Genomic DNA, 19715 nt, shown 5'->3' with positions numbered 1-19715 from the left:
GTAGATTTGAAAAGTACCTGGACTAATGCTATTTGGTGTCTCTCCTGTCAACACCTGTTTGGTGTTTCTCCTCCCAGGAAATCTGAAGCTAAAATTAGCTTTCCTGCTCTGCTTCCACTGTTCCTGCTAGGGAGGAAAATGTTGTAGTTTGGTAAAGGGAATTAGCTGTTCATTGGACAATTCAGTAAATATTATTCTATGAATTGTCATTTTAAGATGCATAGTGAGACTCACTTCCTCCATAAGGTTTTCTCTAAGTCCATATACATCCAGTCATCCCACTTCCTATCCTCATTATAGTCACTGTTTATGAAAAACAATACTTCGGCAAATACCATTTTTTTTTGTCCTTTTATTTCATCAGACACCCAAGAGTGTAAACTAGTCAAGAGCAAAGTTCAAGACACCAGCATAATAACATCTAACAGTTCCAAGGACAATGGCTTCAGTTTATGATTCACTTAGACTGTAGTGGAGAGCCTTAACAAAGCATGGTAAGGATAATTTTCTTTTCTTTTCTGAAACTAATTGAGGATGCTCTATAATGTTCCAGATTTTCCTTAGCTCCTTTCATGCGGTTGTGATCCCATCCAGATGTATCTGGCCCGTAAACAAAAATATAAACATTTAAACTAGTGAATAATGATGAAATGTTTAGATCCATGTTTCTACCTCACTTTTCTTCAAAGCCATCAGAAAACAAGGTGTTGGGTGGTGGAAGAATGCATCTGCGAGAGTAACCCGTCAGGCTGTGTTAAGGGGGAAAGTTCAAACCCTCTCAGGGGAGCTTATTATTTAATTTTTCCTCCTCAAAGGATCGAAATTGCAGAACGGATATTTACTTGTTTCATAACACATCTCGACATGATCAAAACATTTTGTCAGGGACAAATAGTAAGGTCCATACCTTTAACATTAGGGAATATTTTTTGAGGAAAAATTCCTGGAAAGCCCAATATATTTGATAGAAGCGGCGAGAAATGGTGTCCCCGCTAGGGGGAGACGGGGGGGGGGCAGTGTACAGGTGGGCACCCAGCTGTTTATGTCACAACCACCTGCGGGCGCGACGCGCTGGTTGCTATGGAGGCCGCTCTACCCACCCCGCCCTCTCCCCACTCCTCGGTCAGGTGTTCGCCGCCCCCTGGTGTTCGGCAACCCGCCAGGCTGGCTGCAGGCAGAGCAACGCCACGGGAGGGCTGCTGGAGGGGGCGGTGGGATCCCGGTGCACCATGAGCCTCGGGCCCGGCCCCCTTTCCGGCCGATAAATGCTAAGCACGCTTCTCGCCAGTCCCCTCCCGGCCTCGGCTGCCAAGGCAGCAGCGGCCGGACTAGAAGACCGAGGACGGCGCAGGGCCACTTCTCCACCGACCCGCGCGGGGAAAGCAACTCCAGTCACCGCGCGTCTCCCGGGCTCCTAAGTGAGCGGCTACGCAAGCAGAGTGGAGGGGCGGAGCGGAGCGGGGCGGGGGCGGTGTGGGCGGGGCAGGCAGCCTTGGAACTGGCTAGGTAGCGGCGCGCAGCTAGACGGCTGTGCGGGCGGGGCCAGGGGGTGGGGGTGGGGGGGAAAGGAGTCAGGAGGCGGAGAAGAGGGCGGGGGCGGAACCGCGGCCGCCTCGTGGAGCCAGGTAAGGGAGCGGCCTCGGGCGGGAGGCAGCTGCCTGGGTGCGGCCTTCGTTCTCGCGCGGAGGGGCGGCGTCCCGCGTACTCCGAGCCAGGGTGGAAGCGAAAGTGAAGCCGCTGACCGGTTTCTCCACTGTGGCCTCCAGCCAAGCACCTCGCCTCACCATTCCGCCGGGAGGAGCAGCCCTAAAGGCCGGCCCTCGCCCGGCGCGTGCGGCCGTAGCGTCTTAGCGTTCGGCCCCGCCCGGTCCCGCCCTGCCCCGCCCCCTTCCTGGCGCGAGCCGCTTCCTGACGCGATTCCCCTCCCCCTTCGGGTTCGCGTAGGGAGTCGGGCCCCGGGCCGCCACCGCCAGCTCGGCCGCTGTCGCCGCCGCTGCCGCCATCGCCTTGATTCCCCCATCCCCCGCCATGGCCGATGAGCTCTCTGCGGCCACGTCCTACACCGAAGATGATTTCTACTGCCCTGTCTGTCAGGAGGTGCTCAAAACGCCCGTGAGGACCGCGGCCTGTCAGCACGTGTGAGTAGACGCCTCCTCCCCCACGGGGAGCCGGGTGGTCGTTTAGGCCCGGCATCCAGCCCCGGACCCTCGGCTGCGGCCTGGCAGGAGCGGAGCCCACTGCGACCTGGCCGAGCTCCCCTCGGCGCGGAGGGCCTGTTGCCTCCCGCCCTCCTCCCGAGCTCCGGGCCAGCTTCCTGCGCCGGTCCCGGTGCCCGAGCCCCCGGCCCCCTGGTATCCATCCCTTGCTTTCGCACCCCCGGGGTAGTGGCCAAGCTTGTCTCTGTCGTGTCTTCAGGCCCCGGAGGCCCCCTCTCCTCCAGGCCCGGGAGGAATTGCAGGGAATGTGGAGCCTTTTTGTTTCCTAGCAACCCGAGTGAGGGCTGGGGTGTCGAGTGTCAAAACCGGCCGAAGGTGCCCGCACCAGCGCGCTCGCCTTCCTTGCCCCCACTACCCCCCACTGTATGACCTGCCTTGCTTTAAAGTTTCTCCTTCTTTCGGAACCTTGGTCCATTCTTTCCAGATCCAAGAACGCTTATCTAACTTAACCTTTCAACCCGGCTTCACAGACCACTCTTGAAAATGTTCCCTCTCCTTTAAAATACAGTACATGTTAGAATGATCTAGAACGGGTTTTCTTCTCTCACGTTAGAACTGACAGGATTTCCGGGTATTGAAGTGATAGTTTCCTTTTGTTTTACCCTTCTGCTTATTACTTGGTTACTGTGAAGGTGGAGATAGGAAAGGAAGATTGCTGTTTCGTGGAATGAACTGAAGATAAGGCAGTAACTCCAGGAGTGAGGGAGAACACAAAGGGATTAGATGAGGTGGCATGGTGCTGTTCGATTTGGCATACTTACAGGAAGAACTTCGATCATCCTACAGATAATTTTGGTAGAGTGTCAGTAAGAGTTGGAAGAAGCCCTTCTTGTAAAGATATGTAGCACATCTGACAAACCTGGCTGCTGATCAGAGTCCTTGAGGAACTTTGTAAGTAAACATACCAATACCTAGGCTCCATTCCAAATTCGCAAAAGAATTTCTGGCAGGTGAAGCTTGGAAATCTTTATTTGAAGAAAGACACTCAGATTTGAAAGTTCTGTGTGCTTGCAAATAGCTGAAAAGAATGGGACACATTTATTTATAAATATATTTCTTTTCCCTTCAACCTTTTTTTTTTTTTTAATTTTGAGAGACAGGTTTTGTAATTTCATAAAGAATGGAATGAATTTTGGGTTCTTAATCAGAGATTTTATTACAGTTATTTGATACCCATTTTTCTCACTCTGATCCTCAACCTTGACTGCACTGTCTACCTTACTCCTATTATGCGGTCATTGTGTGAGCCAGGAGTATATGACTTTATAGGAGTTGTGCCAGTTAAGTTTTGTTGTTATGGGACATGAATGACCGTCTGAAATTGCTTTATTTGGTGCAACAAATGCAGATTGTTGGAGAAATATTTTGAGATGTTATGTTAAGGGCACAATGTATGCTTTATTGCCTTTAATCTGTCAGTGTTCATTATTATAATTTGATGCCTTTCCTGTGCTTGTGCTGGCAGTGGGTGGGCAAAAGGGAAGGAAGGAGGTCAAAGAGGAAGTGTTTCTGGACAGAATCCTTACCCTTTGGGTCATTGACCTCATAGAACTCATTGTAATCTGCAGCTCTCCTCAAAATTCCATGCAGTTTGCTCTAGTTCGCTTCCCTTGTGGGACATTTAAAAAAATATTTTTTAATGTTTATTTAGTTTTGACAGAGACAGAGACGGAGCGTGAGTGGGGGGGGGGGGCGGTCAGAGAGAGAGGGAGACACAGAATCTGAAACAGGCTCCAGGCTCTGAGCTGTCAGCACAGAGCCCCACGCGGGGCTCGAACTCAGGAACCGTGAGATCATGACCTGAGCTGAAGTCGGACGCCCAACGGATTGAGACACCCAGGCGCCCCTCCTTGTGGGACATTTTAAATCAGACTAATTTGGCTTGACATCTAGGGTATGGAAAAGAGAGCGGAGATGGTTGTTGAGGATCTTTTTCTAATCATCTCATTGAACTTGGAGATGACTAAATGTTACATTCACTAGACTAAATGTAAAAATGAAATGTAGGGTAGATTTTATTGGTAAGAAGAATGAACATTTACTGCTTTATCACCCCATCTCCTCCCTCCCCGCCCACAGACACACATGCTCTAAGGTTCTGCCTGAACAATGAATTAAAGTAGCTGGTGGTGGGGGGGGGGGGTGTTTTATTTGGAAAGGATGGTAATGGTGGAACAGGGCCTTGATTGACTAGGAGTTTGGTGGGGAAATGCAATTGTTTTAAATAATCTAGTTTACCATGTCATTTGCTCTTTCCTTTTCACAAAAGGCAAACCTATGCCTTTAAAAGTGCTTATTATATTTAGCTACAAAATCAGTTTTTGATTCATTGATAGTAAGAAATGAGTGATAAGAATTTTGGATCACTGTGGATCTGTTAGAAAGTAAAAAATTGTCACTGCCATTTCAATGACAGCAAAGGATTTGCACACTGCCTATTCTAATCAAAGGAGCAGGTTCATTATCATTAGAATAATTGCACCAAAATATAAATTCCTGTATAATCCTCTTTAGTTCCTTCAAACAGGAGATGTTGAATGTTTTCTGTATGTCAGATAGAAAGAATACAAAGTGCTCTTTTCCTGGGGACTGTCAATAGACTAGTGGAGAAGATCTAAGCATGAATATGATCTGGAAGCGATTTAAGAGGAAAATTTTTTGTGAGCATTGAGAGCAGGTGTCAAAATCAGCCTATGACTAAATGAGAGATTTCCTTGATGATGCAGTATTTTAGGTCAGAATTGATTATTCAGGGCTTATTGGGGAATACCCTGATTAGGTTTATGGTATATTCAGAGGCAAGGAGGAGTTCTAGAGAATGACTATTTCCAGACTACAAATTTTGGCTGGAGCCAAAGGATGAGTGTAGTAGAGAGAGAGTTTAGAGGTATTGGCAGGAACTTTCTGTATAAGCCAATTTGAACTTTTTCCTGAAAGCCAAAGAGATCTGTTCAATAATTTTTGGCAGAGGAACAGCATGATCACATTTCATATGATTACTTTAAGTAGCAGGATCCAGCTTTGGTGTGGTGGTGAGACTAGTGAAGAGGTCAATCACTGATGTGTCAGAGAAAAAAAATGGTTAGAACCTGAACCAAGGTAATGATAGTAGGAATGGACAGAAGAGATTCCTGACATTTTAAGGAAACCCATGTAAGATTTCATGATGTCCCATAGTTAAGTGTATGTATGTGGATGTGGAATACATGGAACTAAAGCTATGAGTATGGATGGTAGCCACTGAGGGAGGTCTGTAAGTTGGAAGATAGCAGAGGACCTAGATACAACAAAGTGCTAGAGAATATGTATTTACATCTGGAGTAGAGAAAAGTGCAGCTTGAGAAGGAATGGACAGGATAGGAAGAAAACCAGGATAGAGTGTGACATGGAAACTGAGAAGAAATACAAGGAGACAGTAGTCAGCAGTGTTAGTTGCCTTAGAGTGGTCAGATGTAATATTTTAAAAAGCAAGTAAACATAAATTAAGAATATTAAAGTTGAGCAGGTATTCAGAGTAAGGTTTAAGAAGAAGGTACCGTGCTCGCTTTGGCCGCACATATACTAAAATTAAGAAGGCACAGACTGGCATAGTAGTAAGGTATTGCTTTTGGTGTTTTCATTTGTAGTCTTCAAAGGCTCTTTGAACCAAACCTCTCTTCTTTCCTGTTTTGAACGGTCAAGGGAATAACGTTTGTGCATGGTTAGAAAGTAAGCTTCATTGTGGTGAAAATTACATATAATACGTTGATGCCTTGCCATACTCTTGAAGTTGGAAATCTAATGTTTGTTTTTGTGCATCTCTGTAAGGAGGCATCTCTAAAACTGAGATAAGGGGAGCTTAGATGGCTCAGTTGGTTAAGCATTTGACTTTGGCTCAGGTCATGATCTTGCAGTTTGTGGGTTTGAGCCATGCATCAGAGAGGCTCTCTCTCAAAATAAATAAACTTATAAAAAATGATAATATAGGGGCACCTGGTGGTTTAGTGGGTTAAGTGTCTGACTCTTGATTTTGGCTCAGGTCACTGTCTCATGGTTCGTGGGCTCCAGTCCGCGCTGGGCTCTGTGCTGACAGTGAGGAGCCTGCTTGGGATTCTCTCTCCCACTCCCTGCCGCTCCCCTGCTCTCTTTCCCTCAAAATAAACTTTTAAAAAATGAGTTAATGTAAATCAGCTTTTACTTCTCATTAAACACATACTTGTATGATTCCTTATTGACCTGCTTTGTATTGTCCAGTTCCTGAATTTTTAGTTTATATTTCTCATAATTTTAACAACTTTATTTTGTTTGAGCAGTCATACTCTAAATATATACTTTAAACTTTTCTTCTTTCCTACAGATTTATTATAATTCTGAAAGGTAGACTTGTATAGGTTTTTGCTGACTTAATGAATGCTGCTGTAAACCATCTTTTTTCTTTATTTTTTTAAAGATTTTATTTTTAGGTAATCTCTCTACCCAGCATGGGGCTTGAATTTACAACCCCCAAGATCAATAGTCACATGCTCTACCAACTGTATTTATAAAATGACATAATTAGAAAACAACTATGCTATTTAATTATGTAACAGAAGGTTGACTTAATTTAAAGTCCTGAAGACTAACTTAAAATGTCTGATGTTTTTTTTTAGTTAAAGTTGTTATGGGGAATGATTTTGACTATAGACTAGGAAGATACAGGGTACTAGATTTTTAAATAAGATGTGGTATATATATGCATAGATACTAGAATGTGTGTGTATATGTATGTATATATATATATATATGTATATGAAAAGTACACATACATACATGGAATACTACTCAGTATTTATGTATATATGTATATGAAAAGTACACACACATACACACATACATGGAATACTACTCAGCCATAAAAAAGGATGAGATCTTGCCATTTGCTACAACATGGATGGATCTAGAGGGTATTATGCTAAGTGAAATAAGTCAGAGAAAGACAAATACCATATGATTTTACTTAACATGTACAATCTAAAAAATGAAACAAATGAACAAATAAATGATGAACAAATACAAAACAACTCATAAATACAGAGAATAAACTCCTTGTTGCCAGAGGGGAAGGGTTAGGGGATGGGCTAAAAAGCGAAGAGGGATTTAAGAGGAATAAACTTCCGGTTACAATATAAGTCATGAGGATGAAAAGTACAGCATAGGGAAGTCAATAATATTGTAATAACATCCCATGGTGACTGATGGTGACTCTTCTTACTGAGGTAGGCATTGACTAATGTATAGAATTGTCCAGTCATGATATTGTACACCTTAAATTAATATAGCGTTGTACGTCAGCTATACTTCAGTAGTAAAAATAAAAAATCCATTCTCAAGAATACCGAAAACTTACTTTGACAATTGCAGCTTTATTTCTTTTGAAAATTAAAATAGTTTTATTTTTCTGTTTATAAAAGTGACATAATTTATAGTGCAAAAAGATACAAGGAATGAAGTGAAACTCACAGTGCCATCACCCTGATTGTAGTTGAGAACAGTATGCTGTATCTGTTGCAAAGGGTGGCTGGCTAACTGATGGCTTTAACTGATTTATGTATCTTTATCTTTCTATCATCTATCTATTAATAGTTGATTGACTAAATAGGATTTAGTGATTTAGTAATTTAGATTTGCATCTTTTTCCCTCCCCCTTCTACTTTGTTTTGAAACCAGTTCTATTTAGCAAATTCAAATAGTCCAGCCAAAGGGAGATGAGGAATAAGCAAACAAGTTCTATTAACTTATTTAGTTAGTTTATTTATTTATTTTGAGAGAGAGAGAGAGAGAGAGAGAGAGAGAGAAAGAAAAGAACAGATAGTCCCAAGCAGCCTCCTCACTGTCAATGCTGAGCTGGATGCGGGGCTGGAACTCACAGACCCCAAGATCGTGACCTGAGCTGAAGTTAGACGCTTAACTGACTGAGCCACCCGGGTGCCCCAAGAATAAGGAAGTTTTGTATCTAAGGAAGCTTGTTGCTTGGTGGTACAGAAGAAGGAACAGTAGAATTGGATATAAAAGACTTGAATAACTTTGTACTTAAAACATTTTTGGAATCAGCTGATTTGACTAATGTCCTCACTGTAAGCTCTGTTTTAAAGGCAGCTACCTAAGTCTCCTTTTACTTACTGAAGCCTACTATACACATTCAGTATTGAGTAAAGGAACGAATGGGCTCCAGGCTCTGAGCTGTCAGCACAGATCCCAATATGGGGCTTGAACTCACAAACGGTCCTATCAGACCTGAGCCAAAGTCAGACGCCCAATGGATTGAGCCACCCAGGCACCCCTAATTCACAATTCTAAAGGTACGAAAGGAAATATGTCTTCCCAAATCACTATTACCTTATACATTCTTTCAGAGATATGTATATAAACAAGGTTACAAATATTATTTTTTGTTGTTCACAGAGCATTCTATATGCAATCTTTTGTGTCGTACTATTTTCATGTTACTATTTTGAGGATCTTTCTTTTCTTCTCTTCTCTTCTCTTCTCTTCTCTTCTCTTCTCTTCTCTTCTCTTCTCTTCTGAGAGAGAGAGAGAGAGAGAGAGAGAGAGCGCGCACATGAGCAGGGAGGAAGGGCACAGAGGATCCGAAGTAGGCTCTGCCCTGATAGCAGCAAGCCCCATGTAGGGCTCGAACTCACAAACCATAAGATTGTGACCTGTGCTAAAGTCGGACTGAGCCACCCAGGCACCCCTGGAGATCATTTTATATCAGTACATGTGTACATATTATGGTTGTAGAGTTTTCTTCATTTATTCAACCAACATTAAGTATCCATTATGTGCTAGTAGTATTATAGATACTAGGTCTGTAATATGCAACAAACCAGATAAAAATCCCTGACCTCATGGAACATATTTAGTGTTCTAGTATTCCATTGTTTGATGTATCATTATTTAACCAATTTCATATTGATGAACATTTAGGTTGTTTCTAATCTTTTACTGTTTTAAATAATGCTGCAGTGATTAAATTTGTATAAATGCCATTTCACATGTGAAAGTTTTTTCTGTAAGATCAATTCTCACAAATGAAATTGCTGGGTCAAAGTGTAAATACAAGGGAATTTGTCAGCTCAGTGACTCACGGAAGATGGCCACTCTAGAGTCTTTTGCATAGCAAATGTTTTATAATTTTTATGAAGTCCACTATATCATTTTTTTCTATTTAGAATGTGCTTTTAACATCAAATCTGTGTAGCTCTGTATTGTGAATATTTTCTCCTCTTTTTTTCCCTAAGAGTTTTGTAGTTTACTATTTTACATTTACTTCTGTATATTAGTTTCCTAGGGCTGCTGTAACACATTCCACAACCTTGGTGGCTTATAATAACATTTATTTTCACGTAGTTTTGGAGGCTAGAAGTCTGAAACCAATTTCTGTGGACCACAATCAAGGTGCTGGCTAAGGCCTGAGGCCCTTCAGAGACACTGCTCCAGTCTCTGCTCATCTGAACTCTGTATGTATGTCTGTGCCAGATCTCTCTTTGCCTCTCTTACAGAGATGCTTGTAATGGCATTTAGGACCCACCTGGATAAGCCCAGCTAATTTCCCCATCCCCAAATCCTTAACTTTAATCAGGTCTGTTGTAATATAAGGTAATATTCACTTGTTCTGGGCATTAGAAAGTGAATATATCCTTAAAAGTTTCTTTTTTCTTAATGTTTTATTTATTTTTAAGAGAGAAACAGAGAGAGAGACAGATTGTGAGTGGGTGAGGGGCAGAGAAGGAGACACAGAATCCGAAGCAGGCTCCAGGCCTGTCAGCACAGAGCCTCTGAGCTATCAGCACAGAGCCTAACACGGGGTCAAACCCACGAGCTGTGAGATCATGACCTGAGCCGAAGTTGGACGTTTAGCCGACTGAGCCACCCAGGCACCTCTAAAGTGAATATATCTTTATATGGCAATTTCCCAGTTTACTACAATCCAGGATCTGTTTTAATTTTTGTATAAGGTGGCAGACTTAGATTGGGGTTCATTTCTGTGCCTATGGATGTCCAGTTGCTCTAACATCATTGACTTGTTGCACCTTTGTTAAAACACTTTTGCTTTTTTTTTTTTTTTTAAATTTTAAATAAACTCTATGCCACCCACACACACATGGGCCTTGTACTCACAACCCCGAGATCAAGAGACACATGGTCTGCCTACTGAGCCAGCCAGGAGCCCCAGTCAGTTTTGCTTTTTAAGATCTATTTTTGCCAGTCTTTAAGAAGTTTCAGTATTTATTTAATAAAACTCTGTTTTGCCTTTATTACTTTATAATGTGCATTTCTACTAAAAATCTTTATTTATGTCTGTATTTTGAATAAAGTTCTAAGTTAATTTTAAACCTGATTACTTTGTTTAGTTTTTTATATGAATATTTTTCACTGTTTTTGACACTATCAGTAATCTTTAGTAATGTTCTTACTATTTGGAGAGTTTATATTGTACAGTTGCTATGTGTTGTAATTTTGGAGGTTAATCGAAGATTTTCTAACCAAACATTTTGTCATCCAAAGTGATTTTTATTTCTTGCTTTTCTGTATTTTATGCCTTTAAATCTTGTATTTGTAGCCATGTCCATATTTTTGAAAGTAGTAATTACTGTATTTGTTTCTACTTTTTAGTAAAACTTCATTCAGCATTGAAACATGTTTTATACTTTATAAAAATAGAATCATGCAGTTGTACTCTCTTGCATCTGGCTTCTTGAGCTGAACATTATGTTCATCCATATTCATTCTTATTACAGTATCCTATAGTTTTAATTTTGTGAATATGCTATAATTTGTTTATTCATTCTTCTGTTGATGGACATTTGTGTAATTTTCAGCTTTTGGTTATTACCAGTAGTGTGGCTATGAACTTTCTAGGAAATTTCTTCAGATCGTATTTGCAGTTCTGTTGCGGATAAACTTTGGAATGGAATTACTAGTGGGTACCGTCAGTTTTCCAAATGGTTGTATTCTATCAGTTTACACTCTTACAGATTGAATGGGAGTTTAGGTTGGCTCACATCTTCCCCAACACTTGGTATCTTTCATCTTCTCCTAAAATTTTAGTTATTCTGTTATGTATATAATGTTATCACATTTTTTTTTTTTTAATGTTTTTTTTTTTTTAATTTTTTTTATTTTTGGGACAGAGAGAGACAGAGCATGAACGGGGGAGGGGCAGAGAGAGAGGGAGACACAGAATCGGAAACAGGCTCCAGGCTCCGAGCCATCAGCCCAGAGCCTGACGCGGGGCTCGAACTCATGGACCGCGAGATCGTGACCTGGCTGAAGTCGGACGCTTAACCGACTGCGCCACCCAGGCGCCCCTGTTATCACATTTTTATTATTTTAGTTATTTAGTTAATAAGTGGGCTTTGAAATTTTATTTTATCCCCTCCCTCTAAATATAGCATTTTTGCATCTTGGTTAAAATCTTGTAATGTTCTGTGTTTATATTTTATTTATAATTGTTAAATTAGCATATTGACTAATTTACCTTTAATTGTTAACTGTTCTACTTGATTTCTTTCACTCAAGCATCATCATTCAATGATGATACATGATTATCTCTTGTAATGAATTTTGCTGGTATGAACTTTGACAGTTTTCAATTCTTTATTTAGAAAGTTAGCTTAATAGTTTGGTGACAGTTTTGCTTTCATCTTTTTATTATTTCTCTTTGGTAGCTTATTAGACTTGGCTTCTCTAATATTACTTATCAATCTCTTCTTTTTCTCTCTTTTTCTCTGAACACTCCTTTAAATGTTTATATTTCTCTAGATTGTTTCTTTAGTGCTCTTTTGCACTTTATCTGCTCTCCATATTTTTCTCCCTAATTTCCAGATCCTTATTTCCAGGTCTTTACTGGATATCATGCATTGAGATTTTTGTAGGCACTTTGTACCTTTCCTCTGTCAAACCAACTCTTACAATATTTTTTAACTTGGTTAATATAGTCACCTTTTACTCAAGTCTTCTGGTTATAAATACTTATTTTTCTCATTCTCCCACAAGTTATTCTCAAAAAATTCTGTTGATTTTATTTGTTAACATAGGAAGCTCCCTGATAACTGTGTCTTTAAAATAGAAATCCCATTTCTCCTATTCCTGCCTTAGTGCAGACCTTATCATGGTCTAGACTATGGCTCCAGTTAGTCTTGTTTTTTTGTTTTGTTTTGTTTTTTGTTTTTTTAGTCTTGCTTTTTTGGTTTGTTTCTGATTCATCCCCCCTTCTTTTTTTTCTCTTTTATGGTCCCTTTGATTAAAGAGTGCAAACACTGAAACAAAGAATTTAAGTTAAAAGTTTATTAAAAATTTACAAAATATATAGACGATTAAATTTTAGTTTTTAAACAATTGAACTTACAAATGATGGTTTTGTAACTTTGTAGTTTTTATGCTTTCTGAAACTACTAAAGCTTGAAACAGCACTCAGGCTTTTGGGATGCCCTTTCTTTAAAAATGATTTTGGTAAGTATTGACAAATTGTTACCCAGAAATGTAGAGCACTCATTTCCTTTTATCTTCTAACACTGGTTATTATTTCTAAAACTAGTTTTTAGTTTGACGGCTGAAAGATGGTATCTTGGTCGTGTTTACTTTGCATTTTTTGACTCCAGGTTATAATGAATATTTTTAATAATTTATGGTCTTAATTGGTAATCATATCAAATGCTATGTTAGTGACATTAGCTACTATTTATGGAGTACTTTCATAACTGTCAAAAATACTGTGATAAGCATTTTATTGTATTATCTATTTTAATCCTCTGAATAACTGTATCAACTGTAGATACTTTTCATTTTGTGGGTGAGGGAGAAAAGTGACTTGTTCAATGCTGCGTAGTTAGGAAACTTATTTCCTATGATCTGTTACACTAGTCGCTCTCAACTTTAGTTAGATGAGGAAGATTGAATATTTGTACTTATAGGGGATTGGATTAAATGTATATGGACTTTGGACCCCATATATGATGGCTATGATTTATCTAGTTTTTTTAAAAGCAAAATGATCAGGTCGGGTATTTGGCTAGGTTAGGAGAGGAGAAATAAAAATTTTAGTGAGTTTGGTTCTAATTAGAATGTTGAGAGATGGTTAGAGCTGGATGGGTCCTTAAATATTTCTCAAACTAAGTTTCATTGCTCACTACTGTGGGAAGTTTTCCTATTTCCTGACAACACAAGTTTGGGTAATACGTTTTCCCAAGCAGAGAAACTTTAACTTTGTTTATCCTAGAATTTCCCAAATTTGTGCACTGTTTTCTGGTAGACCTATTCATATTCATGTCTTATGGAATATCTTGAAATACATCAACTTGAGATAAAAGTTGATGTAGTCTATTCTTTCATTTTATTAGGGGAGGAAATGGAAATCCATTGTGGCCAAACATGTTGCTTGAGATCACACTGCTAGTAAATGACACAGTTAGGATAAGCCAGTCATTCCTTTGTACCATGCTTCCTTTAATAATTAATATAATGTTAATACTTATTTTTCATATATTATGTTAAAAAGTTTAAAGCATAATTGAGTGTAGTTTCTTTTATATTTCCATCTAGTTCAGTTGTTAGCCTTATACTCTGAGAAATACATGTACAGTTTTTAAAATTCTGCAGTTTATGTACATATGAATAACCTAACTCATTTAGCATGAATATATATCCATAACCACTTGCTTGTGTTTAATCATAGAAATGGGAAGAGTCTTTTTTCTGTAGTTAACATGTCACAAATGTTTGGTTTAGTTTCTGTAGAAAATGTTTCCTGACTGCAATGAGAGAAAGCGGAATACATTGTCCCCTCTGTCGTGGAAATGTGACTAGAAGAGAGAGAGCATGTCCTGAACGGGCCTTAGACCTTGAAAATATCATGAGGAAGTTTTCTGGTAGCTGCAGATGCTGTGCAAAACAGGTAGAGTAACTGTGACATAGCTCTTTGAAAATGAAGGTTCTACTCTACTTCGAAAATGAAATTCCTGTTTGAGTTTTCTTGGTAGGTGCTGGTTTGAAGAGAAAGAAGTTACTTAAATTAGGTAGAAAGGTGAAAAAACCACCTGATTATAGATTTTACTAGATTATAAATGTATTGAGAACAGAGACTGAGAGATACAATCTGTGAATTTGTCATAATTTTTAGCATGGCATCTTTCTCAAATTAATTGCTTAATGATTATCTACTAAGTAAACTAAATGAACAAACTGGCATTTAACTCATTTAAACCCCATTCTGGTACAAATTGTGATGGTAGCATCGTTATTGCAATTTTGTACACAGAAATGGGCCAAATAGAGGAAGTCTCTGGTTGCCCACTTTACTTGTGTATTTATGTGTGTAAGAAATTACAAAATATTTTGCAAAGACTAATTAATTTTTAAGGAACAGGTGAGAACATCAGGTGTTGGCAAATAACTGGCATGAATTCCCCAGTCTGGATTTTATTCTATCACTTGGAGAGGGAGTGAAATAGGGGTGGTTAGGCTTTGAGTATATCCATGTGTCTATGGATTTATTGCAGCCACTTTTTCAAACAGCTAATAAAGTCAGTGAGCAAAACCAGTTGCTATTTCATGCATTCACACAAGTCAGATCTGCTTTTCCATCTCTTTGAGGGAGGTGTTAACTGACAGGGCAATGAAGCGAAGCCGGAAAATACACTTGAGAGATTCTGGCTCTACTCCTCAGTGAGAAACTGAAAAATGTTCCAAGTGTTAACCTGGGAACCCAATTTTTTTTTTAAAGCACTTTCTAACTCTGCCAAGTTGCAGTGAATAAAGATATGCCCAATACTTTCAGGCAGTGTATTACTGCTTTTAATGTATTTTTTTGGTCTATTATTAGTAGTAGAGTTTCAAATGTAAATTTATTTGCTAACATTTTTTGCAGTAAGTTCACATCTGCATCTAACAAACTTATTACTTATTTTCAGCTTCTACTTAAGAATTAAATCATTGACTAAAAAAATCTTGTTTAAATGGAATACTAAGTTGGTAATGTTATATTTTGGTTTTTGGCTATTGATAATATCTCAAATGTATGACTTCTATTTAAAATTAAAAGTCACATTACATTTTGATCAATAATTTACAGATTAAATTCTATCGCATGAGACATCATTACAAATCTTGTAAGAAGTATCAAGATGAATATGGTGTTTCCTCTGTCATTCCAAACTTTCAGATCTCTCAAGATTCAGTAGGGAACAGGTAAGCAATATGTATTCTTAAAAAGAGAATTTTTATAGTTAAAATGGGATTGTTTGGGGTAACTGTGTGATGAGGTGTTTTTTGTTTTGGGGGGTGTGTGTGTTTAAATTCCCAAGTAACAGAAATATATTTGTCTTCAAGCTTAACTTCTCTAAGCTTGCAACGGGGAGAGTGACTTCATGTCTAAGATTGCATCGGGGAGAGTGACTTCATGGTATATTTAAGCTTATGTTATTCAAAAATAATTCTTAAAAAAAAAAATCTACATTTCTTTGAATAAAAAACAAACATGAGGGTTGAAGGCTGTTTTCTTTTGCAATTGAAATTACTTGAAAACTAAAAATCCCTTTCAACTAAAATCTTTTTTATTTGCAATTGAGCAATAGAGTTGTTGGAAATTTTAATTTTCATAGTAAAATGTCATATAAAAGTGAAACTTGGTACTATTAAATTCTTAGCCCTGTTTTAGTTCCCCTCTTTTTTTAAAGTAGATTTTGTTTTTATGTTTTATTGTCTCTGATGTGTGTATATTAAACATTTTTATGAAATGTATTTTACACAGAATAATGGCTGAAATGTACATGTGTGATTTTAATAGCATTAAGACAAATATCCAGTTACTCCTAACACAAATTAAAAAATAGAACATTCTTCAGAGTCTTAGAATCTTCTTGGGACCCCATGTCCTTTTGAACTGCATATTCCCCGACGTAACCACTCTCCTCTTTTTTAGGTTATTTATTCCCTTGCTTTTCTTTATAATATTACCATCTATGCATATCCTTGTGTAAGGAAAGGCAGTATTGGCAGTAGTCTAGAAAGGCTCCCAGGAGACAATGTGTTAAGCAGTCTCTCTCAAGATTTTATTTGAGTAGCATTTTATTTGAGTAGCATTTCATTTCATGTGTTGCTAATTTTCAGTGATTAACTACTCTTAAGCACTCATACTGTATGTAGCCTTCTCTACTCCTTATTTGAAACTGTTCTAGTGTTTAGTAATTTTCTGATTGCCCGTCGACAATTTTTTTAATTTTTTTTTTTAAGTTTACTTATTTATTTTGAGAGAGAGCAAGCGGAGGAGGGGCAGAGAAAGAGAGGGTGAGAGAGAATACCAAGCAGACTCCACACCTCCCCACTGTCAGTGCAGACAGAGCCTGACATGGGACTCAATCCCATGAACTGTGAGATCATGACCTGAGCCCAAATCGGGAGTCAGATGCTTAAAAGACTAAGCCACCCAGGCGGCACCCCCCCACACCCGTTTTTTAAGTAGGCTCTGTGCCCAATGTGGGCCTTGAACTCTTGACCCTGAGATCAAGAGTCACATGCTCAAAGCTCCACTGACTGAGCCAGCCAGGCGCCCTTGCAAGATTCTTTTTAGAGTCTCATTTTACTTGACTTAGTGTCATTAGATGAGATGGGTCACTCCTATTTTACAATTTTTTAAAAAAAATCTCAGGTTCCTTCATCCCTGTGCTTTCTTTGTTATTGTACCTCCGCTATATTGAAATTACTCAACAGTTTGTTATTAACCTAATAGATTATTCTTAAGTGTGAGGTGGTTTGTCTTGTTTAACATTGTCTCTCCAGTGCTTAGCAAAGTTCCTAGTATGTATGATTTTTGCAGTCACTGCTTGTTAAAGAACCAAAGTTTCTTCTCAGGAGTCTTGCCTTCTTCTGTCTTACTTCTCAGATCCAGTTTGATTCCTGATAGCAGTGTTCCTCTTCTGTGCCTTTCTTCTAAAAGTAGTGTCACTTCCCTAGCTCAAGCCCTCATCATCTCTCACTTGAACTATTGCAATAGTCTTTTTGTGGGTGATCCTCCTCGAATGTGTTTTACATTGCTAAATTGTTATTTCAGAAGTGCAATTCTGATCTCTTTCTCCCTGTCCTTAAACCTGCCTCCTTGTACCTTGTCAGTAACTTAACCATGCATGACCTGATAGCATTGTTTCTCATCCTGGGTTCCCAGGGCCACCAAGGACTCTGTGAACTACCTAAACTACCAAATGTTTTGTGTATGTGCATTGTTCTGGAGAAAGGATGTTGAGATTCTCAAGAAGTTCCATGATCTAAAATCCAACAACTGGTTTATAAGACAGAATTCTTTATTCTAAAGCCCTTTTTGATCTGGCACTTGCCTTGCCCTTTTTGGCCTTTCTCTTTCTTGGTTACCCATCATTGCATCATATGCTTTAGCCATGTTGAATTATTCATACCATATCCTTGTCATCCTTGAGAAGCAGTATAAGTTAGTGATTTAAAAAAAATGAACCCTTGGAGAGACTGCCTGGGCCCCAGGCTCTGTCACTTAGTAATTGTATGATTTTGGCAGGAAACTATACTTCAGTTTTCTCATCTGTTTTAAAAAAGTGGATGGTAATGATACTATTAGTACCTCATTGGGTTGGAAGCCAATAAATAGGTCAATAAAAGCAAAGCATATTGAATAGTAGTACCTTGTTTGGTAAATGTTAGTTTTTAAATATCACCCTCATTATTCCCTCATCTACATAGTTTTACCAGTAGTAGTCCCTTTTCCCACCACTCCAACTCACACTTTGCCAGTCAATGGACTTTTTCTTCTCTTTGAAGATTTAGACCAAGTGTTAGATCTGTAGAATCTTTCTGACCTCTAGAATTTCTTCCTTTCTTTGTTCTCCAACTAGACCCTCTAACACTTTATTTATTTGTTTATTCTGTCTTTTTAAAATCTAGAATGGGCTTCTTGGTATTATTCATTTTTATATCCTGTGCAAATTCTAATTGCAATGCAAAAATTGGGTTTGTGTATGGATTGTTAGTAAGGAAAGTGGTGATGGAAGGAAAATAAGGTTTTTTTTGTTTTGGGTTTTTTTTTTGTTTTTAATGGCAGGGAATAGAAGATATGATGCCAGGATATAGTAAAGGTCTTGGGAGGAAAGAAACAGTATGTTCAAATTAGGTAGTCTGAGGATAATTTAGTAAAGGGACTGTTTTCAAAGAGTAGGGTGTTGGGTGAGCAGCTAAATCACAAGGAGTGGTGAGTGATGTACTCTGGGTCAGGGGAGGGGAGGAAGTAAATACCAGAACTTGGAGACAGAAAACTATAAAGCTATATGGAGAGGACAGTTAGTGAGGGATGCAGCCAGCTGAGGCAGTTTTGCTGGGAAGGAGTCTGGGAAATAAGTGTCCTAGCTCTCCTGTTTTACCTTCCCAGTTGCCTGCTGGGCTGAACCCAACTGGGAAGCAGAGAGGGGAGCCTGTTGATACAGGTTAGTCTCTCAGTACACAAAGCATGGTGCACAATGGAGAGAAGATCTGGAGGGGCAAAAGATACCCAGTATATAAGGATTTCAGTTGGTAGCCAAATATATTGTAATATCCTATACACTATATTTCTCAGCTTCCAAGTAGCTAGGACAAAGAAGAAAACATCCATTAAGTTATTGACATTATCAATGATATTGTAAACAAAGTAGTTTCTAATAAGAAACACAGCTATTTCTGATACTAAAAAAGTGATACTGAAATGATTTTGCCCATAGCATCCTCAAAAGAAGAAACTATGCAGTTAAATACCATCTTTCCTGTGGCAAATACAAAACACGTTACATAGGACTCTAATTTAAAGACCTTCATTGTAGCATATGATAATGCCTTATTGCAGTGTATTAAAACTTTCCTTCCAGGGGCTTTTCTCTGAATTTCTGATATTCTGGCTTAATCTAGGGGTGGTGGTCGAATGGACAGGATCTATATATTCATGCAGTTCTCCATGAAGATTATTTGCTAGCTGCTAAGTTTTTAATAAACATCTCAGTTTGGAGAATTTAAGGTCTTACTCTCTGTCAAGTAAGTACTCTCTGTCTGGAGAGAGGATACATTTTATATTGCTGATAAAGAGCAGAGCCATGTAATTAATAGCTGAGGATTTGGTGGCATTTTATGAAAATTCATTGCCTTTTTTTTTTTTTTTTTTTTTTAAGTTTATTTGAGAGAGAGAAAATGCACCTGTGGGAGAGAGCAGGGAGGGACACAGAAAGAGAGAGAGAATCCCAAGCAGGCTCTGAGCTCAGCACAGAGCTCAATGCAGGGCTCCATCTCACAAACCATGACATCATTACCTGAGCCAAAATCAAGAGTCGGATGCGTGGGGTGCCTGGGTGACTCACTTGGTTAAGCATCCTACTCTTGATTTTGGCTCAGGCCATGATCTCATGGTTTGTGAGTTTGAGCCCTACGTCTGGCTCTGTGCTGATAGCTTGGAACCTGCTTGGAATTCTCTCTCTCCCTCTCTCTCTCTGCCCTTCC

At 39.2% G+C, this 19715-nt stretch overlaps 1 protein-coding gene across 6 annotated transcripts in view; it reads left to right on the top strand.

Moving 5' to 3' along the window:
• Positions 1–472: 472 nt before the first annotated feature.
• RNF138 (ring finger protein 138) overlaps positions 473–19715 on the top strand; it is a 33507-nt gene continuing 14264 nt past the window's right edge. The window contains exons 1-4 of one of the 6 annotated variants that reach the window (XM_058692413.1): positions 473–494; positions 1945–2138; positions 13965–14130; positions 15307–15422. In XM_058692413.1, coding sequence (XP_058548396.1) covers positions 492–494; positions 1945–2138; positions 13965–14130; positions 15307–15422 — 479 coding nt within the window. In that variant the 5' untranslated portion in view covers positions 473–491. Of the gene's footprint in view, positions 495–1118; positions 1419–1503; positions 1626–1944; positions 2139–3088; positions 3108–9584; positions 9695–13964; positions 14131–15306; positions 15423–19715 lie in introns of those variants that run through there. The other 5 variants (XM_058692414.1, XM_058692415.1, XM_058692417.1 and 2 more) reach the window with 5 other exon arrangements.

The sequence above is a fragment of the Neofelis nebulosa genome, chromosome 11 (assembly GCF_028018385.1).
Source record: "Neofelis nebulosa isolate mNeoNeb1 chromosome 11, mNeoNeb1.pri, whole genome shotgun sequence".
Lineage (NCBI taxonomy): Eukaryota > Metazoa > Chordata > Mammalia > Carnivora > Felidae > Neofelis > Neofelis nebulosa.
Note: the sequence above shows the minus strand (reverse complement) of the source record. Positions and strands in the feature narration are given on the sequence as shown.